At 35.9% G+C, this 24,077-nt stretch overlaps 1 protein-coding gene across 1 annotated transcript in view; it reads left to right on the top strand.

Moving 5' to 3' along the window:
- The first annotated feature begins 9,747 nt into the window (after positions 1-9,747).
- ARHGAP42 (Rho GTPase activating protein 42) overlaps positions 9,748-24,077 on the top strand; it is a 369,352-nt gene continuing 355,022 nt past the window's right edge. The window contains exon 1 of the mRNA XM_074304443.1: positions 9,748-10,508. Coding sequence (XP_074160544.1) covers positions 10,355-10,508 — 154 coding nt within the window. The 5' untranslated portion in view covers positions 9,748-10,354. The remainder of the gene's footprint in view (positions 10,509-24,077) is intronic.

Here is a 24,077-nt window from a genome sequence, read left to right as displayed (position 1 = left end):
ACCACCACCACAACAGAACTTTTATTGTTCTTTGCTTCTGTCAAGACCTCAGGGTTTTTGTTTGTTACCAAGCTTCATTTCCAGCTTTTGTACATTTCTTTTTTAAAAATTTTGTTGGTTGGTGAATTCCATACATATTCACATCTATCCTTTCAGAGAAATCTAATTTTCCTTCTTTAATGAAATTGGCTCTCCTTATGCCTTAGAACTTAATTCCTGGGCATTTCCCATCCATCTGGTCTGACTTCTCCCTGGAAAATGTCCATCAGTGAGATCTTGTCTATTTTTCTTTTGATTCATTTGAAATGGGGTTTCCCAAAAAGTAGGCTTCAAATAAGACTGACTCAGATTTCTAATCTTTCTCAATCATATACTTTAAGAAGGAATTTTTCACTTCCCACAGAATCACAGAATTTAAGAGTTGAAGGAGCTATTTAGTTCAACCTACACCTAGATTCATTCCATCCAAGGTTCTTATCATTTCTACCCCTCAAATAGCATTTTTTTATTTGTGAGAACCAGATTCCGAATAGAATTTCTATTGGCTCCTTAACCTTTTGAGGAATGAAATTATCCCTAAGGCAAGTTGAGACATTATTCACTACTATGCTTTTGGCAAAGAGAGAGCTCTAGCAGATGTCTGGGTAATAAGGTCTGCTGCTTAGAGCAATGTTTTAGGAAAACCATTTTGGCAGCTGTGGAGCATGAACTGATGAGGAAAGAGCCAAAAAATGGAGATCAGCTTGTCCCCTAAAACTATTTCAGGACTCTATTGCCCAAGCCCATAGGAAAAGACTAGACAACAGATCTTCTTTCATTGAATGAAGGTAAATAAAGGTATGAACAAAACGACCAAAGGAAACACAGGCTTCAGTCACACTCACAAAATCACAGAATCTGACCTGGATAGGATGTCAGCCACCATGTAGTCCAACCATTCCAAAAAAAAAAAAAGAATCCCTACCATAAATGTACTGAGAAATTGTAATTCAGCCTCAGCTTGAAAACCATCAATGAGGGTATTTTACCACCATTCTGGATCCTCTAATTTTTATGAAATTTTCCCTGATATCTAAGCACAAATTAGCTTTTCAATCTTCACTCATTGATCCTTGTTCTGCCTTACAAGATTCATCAGAATAAGCCTAATCCTTTCTCTATGTGATAGTTCTTCAAATGCTTGAATTCTGCTGTCTTCTCTTCTCCATGCTAAATATGCTCAGTTCTTGCATATGACATGTATTCAAGGCCTTTCATTGTCGTGTTTGTCGTTTTCTGGACACTCACTAGCTTATTGATGTACTTCTTAAAAATAATACTCTAGATGACTTGCCTATAAAGAACAGAATGTCCCTATTCCTGGAAATTATACTCCTCTGAGTAGAAAGAAAGAGAATAAATATTTATATAACACTCAAACATGTGCCATGCACTATACTAAGCACTTTTACGAATATCATCTCATTTGAGCCTCATTCACAACCCTGTGAGGCAGGGTTATTTACCTTTATTATTATTATTATTGACCCTATTTCATTATTATTTTTTATTTTATTATTTACTCTACTATTTTATTTATCTGTAATTAACCTTATATTTTAGTTGAAGGAATCCAGGCAAACAGGTTAAATAATTTGCAGGCCGGAAACATTACTTTTTCAGGATCACTTTCTGTAGTCAGGTAAGAAACAACAGCAAAAGGCAGCAGTCAGGTACTAAGGTTCACCCACACAAGGCTTGTTTCAAATACCATGTTTATGTAACCAACATTGCTGCTGGGAGGGAAAGAAAGAAATCCCTCTCTTCCTATTGGAAGTCCAAGGGGGAGGCTGGTAGAATTTCAATCATCATACTCACAGGAACATTGAGTTTTCTCTCTCTAGGTGGTTCTCCCATGCTTAAAGACTTATCATTTTTAATCTTAGTCTCAGGAAGCAAGGAATCAACTAGGAGTTGCTGGGCTCCTCATGTCCTTTAGCAAGGTGCCAGAATAGAGGTTCCCACAGAAGTGACTTAGTCTACTTCTTCTACATCTGTATGAACACCTTACTTCAGTAAAACTAGAATATTTGCTGACCTTATTGCACTCTCACTTCTGGGGGCTTTGCTTACATTTTTCTTTCTTCTTAGAATGTACTTCTAATTCCTTTGTCCTCCATTTTATCTAAAATCTACACTTTGATCTCAGGCTTCTAATCTCCAGCTGAAATCCTGTCCTTTGAGAAGCTTTCTCTAAAATGATCTTTCCCTCTTCTGAATTCTCATCAGTTATCTGCACCATTGCTTTGGTACTTTAATCCCCTTGTTACTTCTTTATGGGAATATATGTGTAGGATTTAAAGCTGAAGGACACAGTATCAATGAGGTCAAGCCCTTCATTTTACAGATAAGGAAGATGTGATGTGGGATAGCAGTGTGAAGTAGGAAAAGCAGTGAACTTGGATGTTAAAAGAACTTTAAGTCTTCTTCTTCTTCTTAATAGCAGCATGACCCCAGACAAGTTTGCCCTCTTGAAAACTGTTTATTCAACTGCAAAATGGAGATAAAATTATATATGATCCTTATTTCACAGTATTATTGTGAGGCTTAAACAAGATCAAATACATAAAGATGCTTTATGATATGAATGCAATATAAATGAATATTATAATATAAACTCAATGGATGTCCATCAATTGGGGAATGGCTGAATAAATTATGGCATATGAATGTTATGGAATATTATTTTTCCATAAGAAATTATAAACAGAATGATTTCAGAGAGGCCTGGAGAGACTTACATGAACTGATGCTGAGTGAAATGAGCAGAACTAGGAGATCATTGAACATAGCAACAAGATTGTTTCTTTTCAACAATGAGGTGATTCAATTCATTTTAATTAGACCTGTGATGGAAAAAGCCATTTGCATTCAAAAAAGAAGTTATTTAATTCTTTTTGCCTCAGTTTCCTCATCTAAAAAATGAGCTGGAGTAGGAAATGGCAAACCACTCCAGTATCTTTGCCAAGAAAATCCCAATCAAGGCCATGGCAAGTGATACACAACTGAAAAATGATTGAAAAGCAATTGCTTGTATTCTTTACAGTGTAACACATTGCCTTTTACATGGTAGATATTTAGTAAGTATTTGTTGATGACTCTAATTTTTTTTTTTTTTTTTTTTTTTTTGCTGAGGCAATTGAGGTTAAATGACTTGCCCAGGGTCACACAGCCAGGAAGTGCTAAGTGTCTAAGATCAAATTTGAACTCAGGTCCTCCTGACTTCAGGGCTGGTGTATTATCCACAGCACCACCTAACTGCCCCACTCTAGTTTTTTGTATCCTACTTGTCTCCATAGCCAGATGATCAGATCCAGAAAGATGTGGACTCTTACATATTTTTAAATTCAATTAATTCAGGAATGAATTGTTAAATGCCTGGTCTGTATAAAGCACTTTGCTAGACCTGAGGGGAGATACAAAGATAATCAAAACTGTCCTGGCGTTTACATACTTATGCATATAGTGGGAACACAACAAAAATTTATTGAATGGATAGCATCAATAAGTTAAAAATTTCAGAGAATATTCTCATTTGAAAACTTTATTTTTAAAGTCACAACTAATAGTGTGTTAATCCATTCTGCAAACAGGTTGTTTCAGGAGTGTAAAGAATTGAAATAGCTTAGGGGAAAGATAAGAGTAGGTAAGATAGAGTCCTTTATCTCATAAAGCTTATATAGTCCAGTGGGAGGATGAGAGACAAATACAGATAATTTTTTGTCACTCTCAACCAAGGGGACTCTTTCTCACAAAGGGGAACCAGTCCTGTATTTATATGGAGCTCAAATTTATCCTGAGAAAAAGCTGAGGAAAATCAGACATTTCTTGTGTTCTTTTTCTTTGGTTCATTATCCCTATCCCAGAATAAAATTTTAGGATGAATCTCTAAAACCAAGCTTTGGGAATGGTTTACATCTAGGGTCTTTCCAAAAGGGAATAATAAGTTAATTTCTATAAATAATTCTTAGTATATAAAGTAGGTATCAAATATTTATTTCCTCCATCACGTTAAGAAATACTTAAAACATAAAATAATAACCCATCAAATCTTTTATACTTTCCTGGAATATAAGACAATTTTTGTGATTCTTAAGAATAGATATTTCTCTTTTGTGATTTTTAAGAATAGATATTTTTCTTTTACTTCATATTTGACTATTTGACAAATTCAGATTTTACAGTGAGCCAAGATATGACTTGGGAATTCTTGGTTCTTTCTATTGCAGCATCCCCCTGCTGGTGGTGCTCTTTTCTTAGAAAGTATTGCAGAATACTTTCTGCTTCTAGTTAAGAAGCTAGCACCCAACTCAAATACTCTTGGACTTTGTAACTCAGGAGGCATCTGCCAAGACTAATAACAACCTTTCAAAATCACTAGTTGCTGATCTCAGACTCATGTTCAGGGAAGAAACACACAAAAAAGAAGAGGTTCTAGGTCCTGGTTCAGGTTTATCTGGCCAAGTTATAAGCCATTAATATATACTCACCGAACTTCATGGGAGGTATTCCACCTTGTCAAACAGATTAAGATGCTTCTTTCCCTGTTCCAATAAATATGCGTAGTATTATACATGAACAAACGGAGAGACAAAAACAAAGGGCTATGTGAAGTTTGATTGGGAAGGTCTATAGGGGAGATGCCATTTGATTTGGTCTTTTTGATTTGTTCTTTTAAAGAACAAACCCAGAGAAGAAGTGAGAATAAAAGATAGAAAACCATGGGGTATATTTAGTGAACACCATGCGCTCTAAAGTTTAGCTGTAGCACATAGTATGCTGAGGAAAGTAATATGAGATAAGGTTGGAAAGGTAGGTGGTAACATTGTGGAGGGCCTTAAATGCCAGGTAGAGGAGTTTGAACTTTACATGGTGGGCAACAAGAAACTGCTCAAAATTTTTCAGCAATGGCTTGACATGATCAGATCAAAACCACTAGACACAAGAGAGACTGTAACTGCCTACATGCATGGATACATGTACAGCAAGCTACAAGCAGGGTGGTTAGTGAATGTTATTGACAGTTTTATTAGCCAAGTACCACAAGAAGAAGCTATTTCCTTTTGATTTCTTGGTTCTTAGAGAATTAGGTAATTTTAAAAAAATATGAAAAATCAAATGAAATAATATATACTTATATATATATATACATATATGTTAATGAACATATTAGGTCCCACTCATTAAAAACTCATGTAATGAATTTTTTTCTTTTTTTGTTACACTTGTAGAATTGTACTTTAAAATTTTTCTTGTGTGTCTCTTAGTGTTTTGAGCAATTGTTGTCAGATTTACACAAAATGACTGGAGTTGTGCATTAGCCTTATTGTTCATGTTCACATATAGGGAGATAACAAAATTAGAATGAGAATTTTGAATTTTGAAAATATCAGCAAATATCAATGGGATGTGATATTTTTGCTCCCCTAAATTTTATCTTGGAAAGTCCAGTGCTTTCAAAATAGATTTCTTTTCATGTGATTTTGGAAATAAAACACTTTGTTTTCTCTCCTTTGCAGTCTTCTTTTTCTACTTTAGCTATATATTATGCATTTGAGTGTGATGCTTTATGCTATATGAGTGCTATTGGGTGCTATTATTCTATATGATCTGAGGCCCAATTAAAAATTATCCAATCCTTACCCTCAAGGAACATTCTCTGAGAAAAGATAACAAAAGATAACGCAAAGGTTTAGGTCGGGCTACAAGTAGTGACAGGTCCTGTAAACTATAGAACAAATTATGCCTCAGTACAAATGCAAGGAAGACTAAGGAACATGTGTTTCTTTGTTCAGGTGTACCTATATATTCCAGAGGCCATGTTACCTGAAAAGTTATTTTGAAAATGAAAGACAGAGGAACAAATAGCAATTTTAACTCATACTCACTAGGAAGACTTGAATTCGATTTTCACAGATCATCAGTGATTGAATCCTAAACCTGCCCAGTTGATTATGTAATCTCATTCTTAAACTTTGAAGGCACCTGGAAGTATTATATTAGAATATTTTGTGGTTAAATTAATGAGCATCTATACAACCAATAAAGATGTCGTTTTGGCTAATAATTCTAGTTTTAAAACAGACTTGCTAGCATAATTATTAGTCTGCATCCTTTCTAACAAAATAACAAAAATAATATCCCTCCAAAAATCAAAAATTAAAATTAAAATGTCACTCTTTATTACTCACTTGGTCAATCAGTTGTCTGTCAGTGACCTTCACTGCCCATTTTATTTTGTTTGTTTGTTTGTTTTTTTCCTGAGGCTGGGGTTAAGTGACTTGCCCAGGGTCACACAACTAGAAGTGTTAAGTGTCTGAGATCAAATTTGAACTCGGATCCTCCTGAATTCAAGGCTGGTGCTCTATCCACTGCGCCACCTAGCTGCCCCCCCCCCCACTGCCCATTTTAAACTAAGATACAATAATATTTAAGATGTGTTTTTTTTTTTCCCACCTTGTACTTAAAAAAAAAAAAAAGGAGACAGATAAAGGCTTTTATTTGAAAGCTTTCAAACAAAAAGGTTGTCTAGATTCTGATACTGCACTCAGAAAATCAACAGTACTTTATGGAAAGCAGATTAGTTTAAAAATATATAACATTCTGCCTCAAGTCTAAAACTAATCTTATTTCTCTCTAGTAACTGTGTAAATAGCTTTGTAGATTTAGGGTTGGAAGAAACCTAAGAGGTCATTTAGTCCAGTTCTATCATTTAAAACAATAAGAAATTTAAGAGACTCACTTCATGGTCACTAATCTTGAACTCCTTTCTTCTTTCTGCCGCTCAAACTCTCTTTCCCCATTAGTGAGTTCCTCTGAAATCTCTACTTTGAAGAAAAGATCAGACTAGCCTTGTTTCACTCTAGATTTTGCTATCGTGCTCATTCTTCCAACTCCCCACTCCGTTTCAGCTCTTTTCAATGTAAGATTTTTGAGTGCAAGGACTATCTTTATTTTTGCCTCTATTTGAATATCCCGGGACTGAGCACAGTGCCTTGCTTATAGCAATCGATTAATAAATACTCCTTAACTTGCCCCAAATCTACCCTTTAACTCATGGAAAGACGCTCAGAGACCCAATACAGAAGGAAACAGGCCTTGAGAGAGTGTGAGTTGCCCAAAGTCCCCACACAGGTAGTAAATATCAGAGATTGCATTTAAAGTGTTCTGATTATAGGAGCCTTTTCCAGGTCAGAAGCCTGACCAGCCCTTACAATTAAAGTAGAAACCAAGAGAATAAGGTACTAGTAACCCATTAAGAAAGCTATACTGCCCCTACTATCCTAGTAGATAGAGAATTGGTTTCCTACTCCAGACAAATTCAAATTCTGCCTCTGACATTTAGCAGAGCTAAAACTTTAGGTAAATTACTTAATTTGTCTAAAACTGTAAATGAAAAATAAATTGCTCATCTCCATTGTTGAGGGATTTTCCTTACCGAAAGCTCCTAACCTAGATGAAATCACAGGGAGGATACAAATGTCAGAGAGAGTAAAAGGCCCCCAAAACACCTGCAAATAACAATCTCATTTTAACATTTCAGTGTGAGAGTGGAAGCAAGAATATTAAATCTAGAAGAGACCTTAATAGTCATATAATCCAACCTTCTCATTCAAAAGATGAAGAATTTGGGCCTAGAAGAATGACGCAGTAAAGCTGAGCTTAAACCCAGACCTCCTGATTTCTGGGCCAGTGAGCTTTTCCATGACACCAGCTGTCTCCTATTGAAATACCATACATCGGAAACTAAAACCTGAGACTGAGTGGAAATATAAGTATGAACTGAAAAAGAAAGTTTTCTTTATGAAATGGGCAATTGGCATAGATTTCTTGACTCTTCTATCTGTTTTTTATAGGAAGAAACTTTCTTATTCTTTTCTATATACTGTATACCTCTACATACCTCACAGCCTAATAAATATTTGTTGACCGAAATAAAGAAAATAGATATTAGCTATGGAAGTTTTCACTTATTCAGTAAACTTAGATGTAAAACAAATCTATTTTAGCATTGAAGAAATTTGACCAGTTGTAAGAAAAAAAATTACCCATAATGTTCCTAGTGATTAAAAATTAATTTAATGAATTCTTGATCTTGCTTTAAACATACTTCCAAAGTTATCCATAAGTGAAAGCCCATTTCTTGCCAACAGGTACTGTTTTTAACAGATTGTGAAAGTTTCATCATGTTTCCATCTCTGAACAGCTGCCATCAGATTTATGATTTTGGGGGGCTGCCCTTTGGAAAAAGCTTAAAGGGACCTATTTGTTTGGCATGGTTGATTTTTCCTTTGTGGGCTGTGCTATGAACAGATGTAAAATCACCCTGCCTGAAGTACAGCCAGCTACTCTTTAACATGTGGCATATACTTTGGAAATGAAGAATGGAGGAATTAAATACATTAAAGCATAATATTTCACTAAGACACAGAAAATCAGAATATTCAGAATTCAAGTGATTCTCTTGGTGTCTGGCCATCCTGGCTTTAATGAGTTTAGAAATGATGCAGCAAGCTATGGATAAGAAGAATCCTATTTCCTGCCCTATATGGATTTAAATCAGAACAATTATTTCATCCATTTTTATCTTATCTGTTTGCCTTAATCCTTTAAAAAAATCATTTGAAACTAAAAAAAAAAAAAATCTTGAAGGTCCACAAAGTTTGTTTTAATTGGGAGAAAATTGTAAAGCATTTTAATGGAATTTAATGGAATTTTTCCCATGATCTGACTAATACAATCTTTTAACAGATGGTTCACATGGACAAAGCAATGCAAACATATAAATTAAAAACAGATCCTGTTGTGTGTGTGTGTGTGTGTGTTTTTAAGTCTGAATTCTCACAAACCATATAGGATATGAGATTGATGTTAAGTAGCAGTTTCTTTTTCTGCAGGTATTTCCAGGGAAAAGAATCCTATTTACTGAAACCACTAGCAGTAGCCACAGTGATGACTATTCATTTTGTACTTGGTCCCATTTTATAATTTGTTAATCTAAACAGCTGTTAGGAAAAGGTAAAAAAAGATTTTTTAAAAGATCTCAAACGTGAACAATGGACTTTTTTTTTTTGAAAGATTATTAACAATCTTCCCACTAAAGGGAGCTTTGCTGGAGCTTAGATTTGTAATTGAGGGATGAGGGTAGGAATAGGAGGAAGAAAAGGAAAGTCACCAATTTATTTTTCCACTTAAAGAAACTTGAAGGGGAAAAAATCTTTCAGGCTTGTGGGATTTTAAAAAAATATATAATTCAGAGCCATTTATTTTTCTTTAGGCAGAAATCAATTAAATTGCTCCATCTTGGGACTGAAATAAATGCAGATAGAATAAAAAGGGGCGCAAGGGGAAAAGTTACATAAGGCTAAAACTTTTCTCCATTCCCTTCCTCCCCCAAACAACTTTTCCATATACTGTGTTTGTGAAGCGTTCTTTAATTCTAAATTTCTCGAGGGATGGAGATAAAGTAGGTACTGTTGTGGGGTTCAAAGCAATAGGTTACAGCGAATAAGTAGGGGCGGGCCTGGGCCTGGTGAGAAGGAGGAGGCTGTGTTAATAGCAAAGATGCGGCCAGACAGGAGAGTAATAAAAGGGTGTGTTTGTGTGCCTAAGTGAGGCTTGTACAGTGGAGAAGGGTGGCTTGTGGGTGGGGGTGAAGAGGGGAAAGGGGTAAAAGGCGCGGGGTGGAGCCGGGTAAGAGTGAAGCGGTCAGGGGGAGGGTCTGCGAGTCCGGGACACAATTCGCACCACTCTCAGGGCTTGTGTCCGCTTGGGGGGAGGGTTTCCAACGCCTGAACAGTTGCTGCGGAGCATTTCTGGGCTCACATAGCCAAAGATTGTCAGGAGAGAGGGAGAGGGAGAGTGGAGCTGCCGGAAGTGTCTGCTAGAAGCCGCGGGGGCCGCCGCCGCCGCAGCTGTAGCCGCTGTAGCCAGACAAACTTTCCAGTTTAGCCCAGGAGCCCGGAGACCCAGGAGCCCTACATGCCCCGGAGCAACAATGCAACCATATGACAGCCACCTAATTGGACCCACTCTTTTGCCATCCGCCTGCTCTTCCCCTCCCTCATCCTCCGGTGGAGATTGAGGCAGGGAGGGAATCGCTGTATCCCCTACAAAGAAGCTCCCCGAGGAGGTGCAGGATCGGGGGAGGGGGGCCCCCATTTTCTGTGCACCTTTCTCTGAGCGCCCCGGCCCTCCTCCTGCCGCCTTCCTGCTTCGTGTTTCGGGCTGTCCGGGGCTGGAGTCCCGAGTTGGCTATCTTTTCTACTTGACTTGAAGAGTGCCAGGCTGTTGTCGCCAGCGTCGCGTCTGTGCCATGGGGCTGCCCACTTTGGAGTTCAGTGATTCCTACTTGGACAGCCCAGACTTCAGGGAGCGTCTGCAGTGTCACGAGATTGAATTGGAGCGGACTAATAAATTCATTAAAGAGCTCATCAAGGACGGATCCCTGCTTATTGGGGCTTTGAGGAGTGAGTATGGTTCGAGGGCACGGGGTGGGGAACGCAGTCCGAGGCGACCCTCAGGATACCAGGCCGTGGGGGTGGGGTGGGGGACGAGAGGGAACCCGGGGCTTCTTTTGTTTGAATGGGTCTCGGGAAAAATGCTGAAGAGCTCCCCTGCTGGTAGCCAAAAAAGTTTGTTCTTAAGGTGAGCTTGCCTGACTTTATTTAAATAATCACCGTCTCCCCCGCCCTCGCCCCACAGTTCTGGAGACACTGGAGGAAGAAACTTTCTGACTTTGAAAAAAACGTTATTTAGTGTTTGTTATAACTCCCTCATCTCCCTCTCCCCTTCCCCCCTCCCCCCCCCCCCCCCCCCCCCCCCCGCTCCAATCTTGTAAAGGAATTGGGGATTCCCGGACACTTAGGACAGTAAATTTCAAAATCAACTCACTCTTCATCAACTGAGCAAATTTTAAGAGTTTAAGAATTATGAGTAAAAATGGAGAATTATTATAAATGCAAAACTGAAGGAAAATTATATATACATACTATATTTAATACATATGTATTACTTGCGCTCAAATTGCTTGGGGAATAGGGGTGATCCTCATGCGCGCGCACACACGCTTACATTGGCTAGATTAAACATGACAAATTGTCACTTGACAACTAGTAGATTCTCCTCTACCAATATTTTCTAAGACTGCAGAATAGATAGATACTCTTCCCGTCTCCTGTCCTCGGTCCTTATTTCCAGCTAGACTTCCCCTACTGTAGGTCACCTGAGGTATTGAATGTGCACTAATTGGCTCTGAGCAAATGAATCATACACACCGGGTTGGGGGAGGGGAGACACGAAATCTGAATAACTTCAATTAGCACATATCCAAAGGTGCATCATTTGGGAAAAGTAGTAGTTAGACAAAGTTCTTTTCGCTTGGACCTTTGGTATCCTTCCCTCCCTTTTCATCAAGTTTTTTACTCCCTCTAGTTCCGATGTTCTTAGTTTATCTCCTTCTCCCTGATTGGAGGGATTTGATACTTTGTTGTTGTTGTTGTTAAATCTTTAAACCAATTGGGGCTTATGGAGTTAACTGCCTCCTGCATATTTATATTTTGATTGAGGAAAAAAAACACTCTGTTTTGAGTAAGCTTTAGGAATCAAATTCTAATTATAGATTTCTAGTTTCACTAAAGGATGGTTGGTCATAGCCTTCTGATTGGCTTTCCTGATTCAAGTCTCTCCACCCTCCAGTTCATCCTCCACCCAGCTGTCAAAGTGATCTTGGGAAAGAGAAGTTCTGACCATGTCACAACCCCATTCAATACATTCCAGTGGCGGCCTGTTACCTCCTGACTTTTCCACGAACAAGACAGTCCATCTCTCTAGCACCAGACATTTTCTCTGACTGTTCCCAGGCTCCTCCTCCTCTGCTTTGACTACTGATCTCCCTGCCTTCCTTTGTTCAGTCATTTTTCAGTCGTGTCTTACTCTTTGTAATCTCATTTGATATTTTCTTGGCAAAGATACTGGAATGGCTTGCCATTTCTTTCTTCAACTCATTTTACTGATGAGGAAACTGAGGCAAAATTAAGTGATTTGCCCAGGATTACACAACTAATAAGAGTCTGAGACTAGATTTGAACTCAAGAAGATGGGTCTTCCTGATTTCGGGCTAGTACTCTTATCTACTGTACCTCCTAGCTGCCCATTTAAAAAAAAAAAAAAAAAAAAAAAAACTTTGTTTAGTCTTGTTCACTTACCCAGAGTTACTCAGCAAGTGAGTATCTAAGGCTAGTTTGAACTTACCTTCCTGATCCCAGGCTAGAATTCTATCTATTGGGCTACTTAGCTGCCTTCCTTTGAACTAAAATTCCACCTTCTAAGGAAAGCATTCCCCCCAATTACTTTTAATGCCATTGCCTTCCCTCTGCTAATTATTTCCTATTTATCCTACATATAGCTTGCTTTGTATATATTTGTATGCTTGTCTCCTCTTTAGATTCTAAGGTCATTGAGGATAGGAGCTCTCTTTTTGCCTCTTTTTGTAACCCCAGTGCTTAGCATAGTGCTTGGCATATACTTGGTGCTTAATAAATGTTTATTGACTTATTTCAAATATAAAATCTGTTTAGTTTAAAATCTTTCATCACCTGCTCATTCCCCCACCTTTCCATTTTTGGGGTATATATTTTCTTCTCCTCTCCCCCTACATAAAATCTAGTCTCTTTACTTTTTTTTTTCTTTTTTTTTAAACAGAGGATATTATCTCCCAACTCCAGGGCATTTTCCCAGACGGTGCCCTAAGCTTAGAAATCTCTCCCTCTTCATCTCTATTTTCTGACTCCTTTACTTACCAGATCAAATCCTTCCTTCTACATTCTGGTTGTTTTTCTTTTCTCGGGCTATAGTTAATAGGATTTAGGATTGAATTGACTTGATTATTTTACAGGGAAAGAAACAGACTCAGAAGTCCAAGTTATTCAAGACTAAGTGGAAGAGTAAGAGGTCAGATCCAGGTCTTCTAATTCCCCAGGTTTATGCTTTTTGCCCTCTGCTACCTTAGAGCTCCATAAACAGAGGCTGTGTGAGGTCTGAGAGGAGAAAAGTTACTAAAAACTTGGGAATTGGAGTGGGAAATCAAGGAAGAATTGAAGGAAGAGGGAGCATTAATATTGGACTTTAGAAGACAACTCCTATAGCTTTATGTCAGAAAGTGCTCCAGGCCATTCTCTGGTGTTTTCTTACTTCTTGGAGAGAGCTGTCCAAGAGGGAGATAGTAAGAATTTGTAATGAAGATGTGGATTTCAATGGGAATAAAGTTAGTGACAGTTGGGAGGGCTGATGGAAATGAAATGCCTAGACTTGGTACTTATTTTAAAAAGTTTCAATCATGAGTAAGTGATAGTGACACTAAAAGAGAGAGTAAAATCAAAAGGAGATGCTGGGTTTGGGGAGAAAATGATAACTTATGCTTTGAAGATAGTAAAGCAGTGGATCAAGAGATAGGAGAAGCAGAAAACTGGTGTTTCAGAAACAAAATGAGAAAGAATAGACTCCAGAAGGAGGGAGAGGTTTATGGTGTCTTCTGTTGCTGACAAGTCAAGGAAGTCCCAGATGAAGGATGCAGATATTCTATTATACTCTGTCTAATTAGAGCACTTCTAGAGTACTGTGTTCTGTTCTTGGTGTCTTGTTTCAGAAATAATATTGATAAACTAGAGGTATTCATTCAGAAGCAGATGGTGATTGAGCATGGCAAACCATGTGAGAAGTTTTTGGGAGAATTGGAGGTGAACTGGAAAAATCAGCATTTAGTTGTTTTATTTTATTATTTTATTATTAGGGGCCTGTGGATCATGATGTTTTCAAGTACTGCCATGGGGAAGAGAGTAGATAGGTGAAAGTTTTAAAGAAGCACATTTCAGCTTAACATAATGAAAATATTTCTTAGAAATTACAGTTGTTCAAAAGTTAATTGGCCATTCCTAAGAATACCCTGTCATTGGAGATTTGCTCAGAGATCAGATTAATACATATAGGATAGATTCCAGTTTAGGAATGCTTTATAAGTCACAAAGTTCCTTTTCAGCTCTAAGGTTATATAAGGTTGATGTCTAAGAAAAAGACATTGAATATACCATTTAGGAAATTCTTGATGATGTTAATCCCACTTCGACAACTCTGTTGGCTATTTCCACCTAGACAACTTTGTTTAAGGAATTTAAAAGTCAGAAAGTACAAAATGGGGCTCATTGTCTTTCCTTTTAAACTTGTCTCTCTAACTTCCCAGTTTTGTTGAGGAGACCACTATGTTTTTATTCTCCTATGTTCTGACTCAATTCTCTTTGACTCCACTTTTTCACCATTCTTTCACACAAATTACTCCAACTCTGTGTTGTGTTTTCACATCTCTTATCTGATGTTGCCAAATGATCTTGTGTGTGTGTGTGTGTGTGTGTGTGTGTGTGTGTGTGTGTATTTTTGTATTTGTTTTTATTCATATATACTTACTGAAGTTTGACTTCTGGATGATAGTGTCAGAACTGTTAAAGAAGTGATTGGGTGTGTGGGTGGCGGTGTCCTATCTAGGCTTTATATGAACAAAACACCATATGGACTGTGTTAATACCCTGTACCTTTTATCTTTACTAGAGCAAGAAGCCATACTTACAGTGATGTAATCTCAAAAAATAAATTTTAACTTTTTGGATTGGTTTCTTACTTGATCAGACTTAAAATTATATATATATATATATATATATATATATATATATATATATATATATATATATATATATATATATAGAGAGAGAGAGAGAGAGAGAGAGAGAGAGAGAGAGAGAGAGAGAGAGAGAGAGAGATACATATATATATACATATATAAGCAAAAATTTTATATATGTATATATAAACAGAAATTACATACATATAAACAAAAATTATATATACATATATATATATATGCGTGTGTGTCTCTCTCTCTATATTTATATATAAACAAATCAGTGACTAGGTAGATGAGCATTTTGATAGCTTTTGGTTTCCTGTTTCCATAAATTTTGTTTTAAATAACATTTCTTGTTATATAGCCTTAGGTGTCCATTTCACAGCTGTTTCTTGAGTAGCACTACTATAAGAAAATGTTTTAGGCACAAGTCTTAAGTGCTGTGGGGGATCCAGAGACCTTGCTCACAATGAATTCACAAACTAGCAGTGGGAGTTAAATCTCAGTTTTCTCTTTTGTAAAATTAAGAAGTTGGAGTAGATAATTTCTAAAGTCCCTTCTAGCTCTAAATTTATGATCCTTGAAAGAAGACATGGATAATATTAGAAAGATTTCAGGTTTCAGTGGATTAATAGAGGGTGGGCAAGGAAAGGGCCTCTGAAATCCCATTTCTCTCCTGCCCAAGTTATTCTGTCTGCTTCCCTAGGGATAAACCATGGATCAGCTATCGCTCCTAGAGGCTAGCTTGCTAGCTAGCTAGTTCAAGTAGGCAATAGGCTCCTTTTCCCAGCTCCTTGACCTTTCCCAACTTTATCTCTTTTCTCTGCTGTAAGACTGTGTTTTGTGATTTTTTAGGAATGTTAGGAAAACAGTAGAGAAGTAAGGATTTAAAAATTTGGCCCTATATTTGCATGAATGTGGTAGTTGAGAATAGATAAGAGAGAGAGTGAGTGTGAGGAGAGGAAAAACATGAAGATCCTTGGGGAGGAATAATCTATATTAAGAGGTAGTAAGCAAGGATGAGGAGCCAGTGAAGATGAAGAAAGTAGAGAGTTATAGGAAAACATGAAGTGGGTGATGTCTCTGAAGCTATTGGAGAGTGACATCCAGAAGAAAGGGGTGAAAAGAAGAAAGCAATGTGAGATACTTTAGAAGCTCAAATGAAAGTCTTTGAGAGAACAGTTATAGTAGATTGGTAGTGATGGAAATCTTATTTGCAAAGGCCTGGAAGAGAATGGGTAATGAAGTAGTAGTACTATTGACTGTAGATAACTTTTAAAAGAAATTTGCCCATAAAACCCAAGGGAGAAAAAAAGGGAGTAAGGAGTACATGGGTCATTGAAAAGCTGTTTGAAGGTTGGTGAAAGCTAAGAATGTATGTAAACAGGAAGGAGGAGGGGATGGTTGGGAACTGTTTAAAGATGCTTGAGAGGAAAAAAAAAGTGATAGCTAGAGTCATGTTGTAAAGGAGGAAAGACAAAATGGGATCACTGGCACAAAGAAAGGGCATAGATGTGGCTGGGAGTTGATCTTTTAGTAACCAAAAGAAAAATAATAGCTAGTACTTATAGCTATTATTACATAATACTTTAAAATTTATAAAGAGCTTTACAAATATATCTCATTTGATCCTTGCAATAGCCCCGAGAATCAGATGTTATTTGTTTTTATTCATATATACTTACATAAGTTTGACTTCTCCATTTTATAGATGGGGAAATTGATGCATTTGGAGCTTAAATTGCCTCTCAGGAATCACTCAACAACTAGTAAGCTGTCTGAAACAAGATTTGAACTCTGGTTTTCCTGACTCCAGGTCCAGCATTCTATCTACAATGCCACCTAGCTACTTTAGAAAGAGAACACAATTGAGAATACAGAGTATTAAGGAATAGAGGGAGGAAACTAGGTGTCCTGAGATCAAATAATTTGGTCTTTTTTCTGAAGTAGTCACATTATCTGCTATAATTATGGGTACTTGGGCATTATAGGAGAATAAATATACAATCACTGTTGGGGGACTGAGATAAAGGAGTCTATGAGGAAAAGAGCAGAAATACTGAACTTCAAAAAAAGCTCAGCTGAAGTCATGCATCATATATTGGTAGCTTGTGAAATCAGTTTTTTTTTCCCTTTCTTCAGCCAAGTTGAGCAATTTTAGGTATACCTTTAGGTATACGTAGATATATAATAAAGACTTTTTGGATTGAACTGAGTAAGGCAGTGAAAGAGGATTGAAGAATGTGTTGTCATTGAATCATGGAATTCAGAATTTTTATTCTTGGATATGGTAAAATTCCAAGAGGGGTTGTGTAATAATTGGAGTGTCTGGTTAAAGTTTCATGGAAAAGAGAGTTTTTAGAGTTAAGAAAGTTAAAGTTTTGGGTAGATAGTAAGAAGGGTCACTAATGTCAGCATTCATATTTTTGAAGATAATTACAATAGCTAGCATTTATAAAGCACTCATTCTTTAAGAATTTTTGCATTAAATATAGTAGCTAATATGTATGTAATTTACAAGTAAATATATACATTGTGAATATGCACTTAGATATCTTTTACTGATACGATTGTCTTATAAAAAGAAAGTTTGGAGACCGGTATTGTAGATGATAGTAACAAGAGACTGTCAGCATTTGAAGATTGGTATTGTAGAAGATTGGTATTGTAGATGAAAGCAACTAGAGACTGTCATTATTGAGATATTTAAGTAATAGTGATATAATAATGATCTGTAATTGGAAGTAGGAAAGAAAGGAAGTGCCAGTATTTCCTGGTTCTTAGAAAGAGAGGGAGGGATAGTTAGGTAGCTGTGGTGATTTCATTTTCTGGGAACTTGCAGTTTGGGTTTCAAGCTAATGCTGCCTTTAAAAATGGGATCACTGCAATATTGATTACTCCTCCTGTACACTCTTTTTTTTTTTTTTAAGATGATGGATGAGTGGAGAAAGATAAGGGGAAGACTGTGGTGATTCAACACTGATTTGCTTTGTGGGGTAGGGGACAAAGAGCATTGGAGTAGAGATAACATAGGGGTGTGAAATGAATCAGCAACATTCAGATCTCCTACTACATGTTGCTGCCTCTGCTTATTGAACAAAAGTGACTTAGGAGACTAGGATTGATGTTTGAGTTGGTTTCATTTCCATACTAAAATATTTTGTTTATTTGTCTGATTTCAGTGTTCTTCTCAGGGTATTTGGAGGAATTCTGTTCCTTAGATCCGGAAACTCAGATCCTCCATCTATAATGAATGAATTCTGTCACTCAAATGGTTCTGTATTCATTCTTACGTATAGATTTTAAATAAAGTTGTCCATTCATTGAGTCATAGACTCATATAAATGGAAAGACTCCAAGATTTAAATATCCAATCCTAGCATGTCCCATAAGCTTCAGGCCACATCAATAATTGCATGCTGGACATTTCAAACCATATTTCCTAGAGACATTTTAAATTCAATATATCTAAAACTTGACTAATTTAAACTTCCTCTTACACATGCTACACTATCAAACTTTCTAGGTTCAATCAAAGGCATCCACCTGCTTTCTAATGTCTCAGATTTGTGCAGCCTTTTTATTATGTGGATTCCTTACTTTTTTATAATGAATCAAATGTTAAATCTTATCATTTTTAATTATCAAAAACCTTTAATATAAACCCTTTTACATAGTTACCACCTTGGTTCTGGCCCTTATTTTACCTTTTGCCTGGATTTTCCATAGAGATTGGTCTCCCTTGTCTTAAGTCTTTCCCTACTTTTCTCCATCTTACATATGATTAGTGAAGTAATTTTCCTTATAGGCAAATGTGTCCATGTGACTTCCTTGGATAATTAACACCAATGCCTTCCTATTATTGACTTTAGAATACAGTATAAAATCTCCAGGTTAGCTTTTAAAACCCTTCACAACTTGACCCCAGCTTAACTTTTTGGTTCATTGGACATACCTCCCAAAGAATACATCTGTACCCTTTCTGTGGCTGTTATATATGCCTGGAATGCACTATCTCCTTACGTTTCTGCCTTAGAGAATTTCTCTATAGCATGTCTTCTATCTTTAGTCTTTTCTGATTCTCTCAAATGTCTTCTCTCCTAGATTCTCTTGTATTTAACTACTTTGTATACATTTGTAGTTATTAGCTTTTTATTTGTGTTTCATATTTTTTTATTCATGGATTTGTCTTCTCCCTTAATATATAAACTCCAGAATAAGGATTGGTTCATTCTTTATACTTTATATTCCTAGTGCTTCACCCCATGCCTGTTTCTTAAAAGTATTTTTCATTTTAATAGAATTACAGTGACCGTGTTTCTTTCTTTTTCTAATGTTCCTGCAGATGCCTGTAATTTTTATCAACAATTTCTTGAGTAACTACTCTGTGTAAGGAACTATTCTAAGTATTCTAAGGGGAACTATAAGCAAAAAAGCTTAAAAGGTACTAGAGAGGAATGGGCTTCAGGTCCTTCATTTTATTTGTTAGTGAGGGCATAAGGCAAAGGTATGATTTCTTTTGATATATCCATTCATAGCTGAATTTTTAACTTTAGAATCCACATGTTTTACTAGTCTATCACTTAACTTTTAAACCAGTGTTTAAAATCATAGCTCTACCTTTTTATGTACTTTTTTATTTTGGAATTTGTTTCACCTAAAGCTAATGAATTAAAATGACTTCATTTCACTGTGAAAAACTTTGTGACCAGTGATGTTGTATTCTTTGTCATGCTGGTAAATGCCGTGTTGTCATATTAAGTAATCTTTAGTTAAGAAAATATTTGTTACTGCATAGACCCATCTTGTTTTATAGTTCAGGCAGCATGACTCACCATCTCCACCCTTTTGATCAATGTATTACTGTCATTCTTTATGAATCTTGAACCTTTAACAGATTACAGTCTTTGCTTTATATGTGAAATCTCACACTATATTATTAATGCACTTCTCTCCTCCTTCCCTCCAGCTTCTTCTGTGCATATAAATTGAAGAGAAAATCAATTAAAATGACATAACTTCAATTGTTACTTGCTGACAGCCTGGGCTTCTGTCAGCAAAGGAGGCTTCTTTCTATAAACTGAAGGAGTTTTGTTTTGTATGTCCCCACTGGCTTGGGTTTGAGAAGGAAAGACTTTGTTAGTGCACATTCTCCCACCTCCTTCAGCTGCCTTTCACTCCCTCCTTTCTCAATTTTGACTCCATTCTGCTGCCTTTGTATTGCAAATATACAATGACTGGGGAGAGATAGAACTTTGAACTTAGATTCCAATGGTTGTTGAAGAGATTTAATCAAGCAAGTAATTAGCAAGTGTTTATTAATAGCTTCCTGTGCTCCAAAAATTGGGGTATAATTAAAAAACAAACAGCTCCTTCCTTCAAGAAGCTTACATTATAAGGAAGAAGACAGCCTGTGTGTGTGTGTGTGTGTAAAACTGTGAATAAAATATAGAATAGATAGCAGAAAAGGCTTAGGGAGGAGGGACAGGCTTATAATGTCTTAAATATAGCCAGTATTTTAAAGTCAAAAGTAGAGATAGAGAGGCATGGGAAACATATAGTGTACACACTTGGAATTATAGATACAGTATCCTGTGAAAGCAACATGCAGGAAACCAACATCTCTGCTTTATAATTTGTAGATATCTTTGACAATTTGTAGCAGTAGGTCATTGAGAACACCTGATTTAGAATCAGAAGACTTTTGAGTCCTAATTCTGCTAAAAGAAGCTTGTAGACCTTGGAAAATTCAGGCAGCTTCCCTAAACCTTAATTTCCTCATCTTTAAAATGGAAATTACTTTCACTTACCTCTTTGGTGAGGAACTGTTATGAAATCATATGTTTAAATGCTTTGTAAATTTCCATGTGAATGTCAGTTGTGATTTTTTTGGTTGCTATTATTAATGTTATATGTTAATATTTTAATATAGGAAAGTTATGTGGTACAGTGAATAGAATGCTTGGTCTGGAGTCCAGAAGACCTGAGTTTAAATCTGGTTCAGATAATGACTGTAGGATTCCAGGAAAGTAACTTTATAATTCTTTTTGCTTCAGTTTTCTCATAAATAAAAAAATATTAGCACCTACTTCCCGGGGTTGTTTTGAGGATCAAATGAGATAAATATTATAATGTATTTGACCTAGTGCCTGGTACAGAGCATGTACTTATATAAATATTTATTATAATCATCATTACCACCACCTTAAAGAAATAAAGGTTCACTGAAACACAGGAGACCTATCAGCTATATATCCTAGTTAGTTTTTTAAAATCTTTTTTTTTCACTTAATATTTTATTTTTTCTAATTACATATAAATATTGTTTTCAGCATTCATTTTTGTAAGATTTTGAGTTCTCCTACCATTCTTTCCTTCCTCCTTCCCCAAGAAAGCAAAGAATCTGATATAGCCTATACATGTACAATCACATTAAGCTTATTTCCATATTAGTCATGTTGTTAAAGAAGAATAAAAAAAAAAAAGGGAAAAACCACAAGAAAAATAATTCCCCCCCTTCCCCCAAAGTGAAAGTAATATGTTTCAATCTGCATTCAATCTCTATTTCTTTCTCTGGATGTGGATGGCCTTTTCTATCACTAGTCTTTTGGAATTGTATTGCTGAGAAGAGCTAAATCTTTCATAGTTGATCATCACATAATCTTTCTCTTATTGTTTACAATGTTTTCCTAGTTCTGCTCATTTCACTCAGCATCACTTTATGTTAGTCTTTCTAAGCTTTTATGAAATCAGCCTGCACATCATTTCTTGTAGAATATAATATTTCATTACAACTTGTATAAATTATGGTATCATAATTTATTCAGCAATTCCCCAATTGATGGGCATTCACTTAATTTCCAATTTCTTGACATCACAAAAAGAGTGCTATAAACATTTTTGCACATGTGGGTCCTTTTCCTTCTTTTAAGATCTCTTTGTTTAAAGACCTAGTAGTGACTGCTGGATTAAAGGATATACCCAACTTTATAGCCCTTTGGGCATAGTTCCAAATTGCTCTTTAGAGTTATTGAATTGGTTCATAATTCCACTAATAATGCATTAGAGTTCCAGTTTTCCCATATTCTCCCCCCAACATTTATCATTATTTCTTCCTGTCATTTTAGCCAATCTGATTATATGAAGTGGTACCTCAAGAACTGTTTTAATTTGCATTTCTCTAACCAATAGTGATTGAGAGTATTTTTTATATGACTACAAATGGCTTTAATTTCTTCATCTGATAATTATCTGTTTATATCCTTTGACCATTTATCAATTGGGCAATTACTTGTATTCTTTTAAATTTGACACAGTTCTTAAGACTTAAGAATAAGTTCTTAAGAATAAGTTCTTAAGACTTAAGAATAAGACGATGGTCAGAAGTATTATTTGTTTCCTAGCTGTTTTTGGCTGCATTGATTTTGTTTGTGCACAAACTTTTTAAATTTAATGTAGTCTAAATTATCCTTTTTGCATCTCACAATGTTCTCCATTTTTTGTTTGGTCATAAATTCATCCCTTCTCCAAAGACCTGACAGATGAACTATACTTTGCTTTCCTAATTTGCTTATAGCATTATCATTTATGTCTAAATTATGAACCCATTTCCATCTTATATTGGTATAGGGTGTGAGATATTGGTCTGTACCTAGTTTCTGCTATACTGTTTTCCAGTTTTCCCATCACTTTTTTTCAAATGGTGAGTTCTTGCAGAAGCTGGAGTCTTTATATATATCAAATAGTAGATTACTATAGTCATTTGCTATTATTTTTTGTGTATCTGATCTATTCTACCAATCCAGCACTCTATGTCTTAGCTAGTACCAAATGGTTTTGATGACTGCAGCTTTATAATAAAACTTTAGGTCTTGTATGGTTAGGGCATCATTTTTGCTTTTTTTTTTCCCCATTATTTCCCTTTGTGTTGTAGACCTTTTGTTCTTAGAGGAGAATTTTGTTACTATTTTTTTTCTAGATCTATAAAATAATTAGCAAATAGCTAATAAGTACTTGAGGCCATATTTGAACTCAGGGCTTCCAGACTCAGTCCCAGCATTCTATTCTCTGTGTTTATCTATGTGTGTGTGTGTGTGTGTGTGTGTGTGTGTGTGTGTGTGTGTGTGTGTGTATGTGTGTGTGTGTGCACGTGCGCATGTGTGTGTGTATGTATATATGTATATATGTATGTATGTATGTTTGGTTGAAGTCGACTTTGTTTACAGTTTTACCTTAAACTTGATCTGACTGGTCTTTGGGTAACAAACCTAGACTGTCACCAGGTCTGTACTTGAAGTTTTTCTTGCTTGTATAGAATCTAAATGAATTTCTGCTCTACTTCTTAATCTTCAAGGACTCTCTGTTATCCTTTAAGAGTATCCATAGGAAAGGAAGTCTGACTTTGTAAATTTATTCTTGAGAAGAGTTCCCTTTGGAAACTACAGAAATCAATATAGATTGGCCATCCCTGTCTAGTGTTAGGAGTTGCTTAGGGGCCCAGAGAGGTTTTGCCTTGCCTATAGTCACATAGACAATATGAATCAAGAAACAAGACTTTCAGCTCAGTTCTGTTTTGTCTCCAGGATCAGCCTTGTATGACAATGCTGTCATATTATATGTATAAATGTATACTAGAATATGTAGTTAAGAAAATCCTTACAAAAAATCTTATGTAAGGTGCCATTATTTGAGAGTTTATTGCTTAGGAAGCGTAGGGAAAAATGCATTTTTATTTAGCTTTCCCAAAAATCACATTATTTTGTTGAATTAAGTTTTAATCCTGTTTTTAGAAGAAATTAGAGTCATATGAAGACATCTTTTTCCCTCCATGGAGTGAATATCATGTTATTTAGAAACCCAAGAAAAGTTAAAATATTTCCTAAACTCACCTTCTTAACATAGTAGTTCAAGTTCTCATATGGAAGCCATTGTTAAATACAAAAAGGAATGTCTTGGTTATTTTATTTATTGTTATTTACATTTGTAATTAAAATACCTCACAGTTTTAATTTAACTTAAATTTCATATGATAAAGGTTAGTATAGCTTTCTCATCAAATCTCCTAAGTCATTTAGTTGAACACAATCAAATGAATGAACCAGGAATTAAACTGGAGTAAATATAAGTTTGGTTCTTCTAGCCATTAAAGTTGGAATTAAATGAGGAAGAATAACTACATTTCAGAAGAACAAGAATTCTTTTTGGAACTGGTAGATTTAAGATAAAAAATACAGAGTTTGCTTTACTCTAAAGGTATTTTGAATATGAAAACTTTATGCAGCATTTACATTTAAATAAAAATATTGACTTATATTACAGTGGAATTAAATTAGTCTGTCTGATTACCTTCATTACTTTGTCCATGTTT

The sequence above is a fragment of the Sminthopsis crassicaudata genome, chromosome 3, assembly GCF_048593235.1.
Source record: "Sminthopsis crassicaudata isolate SCR6 chromosome 3, ASM4859323v1, whole genome shotgun sequence".
NCBI classification, from domain to species: Eukaryota; Metazoa; Chordata; class Mammalia; order Dasyuromorphia; family Dasyuridae; genus Sminthopsis; species Sminthopsis crassicaudata.
Note: the sequence above shows the minus strand (reverse complement) of the source record. Positions and strands in the feature narration are given on the sequence as shown.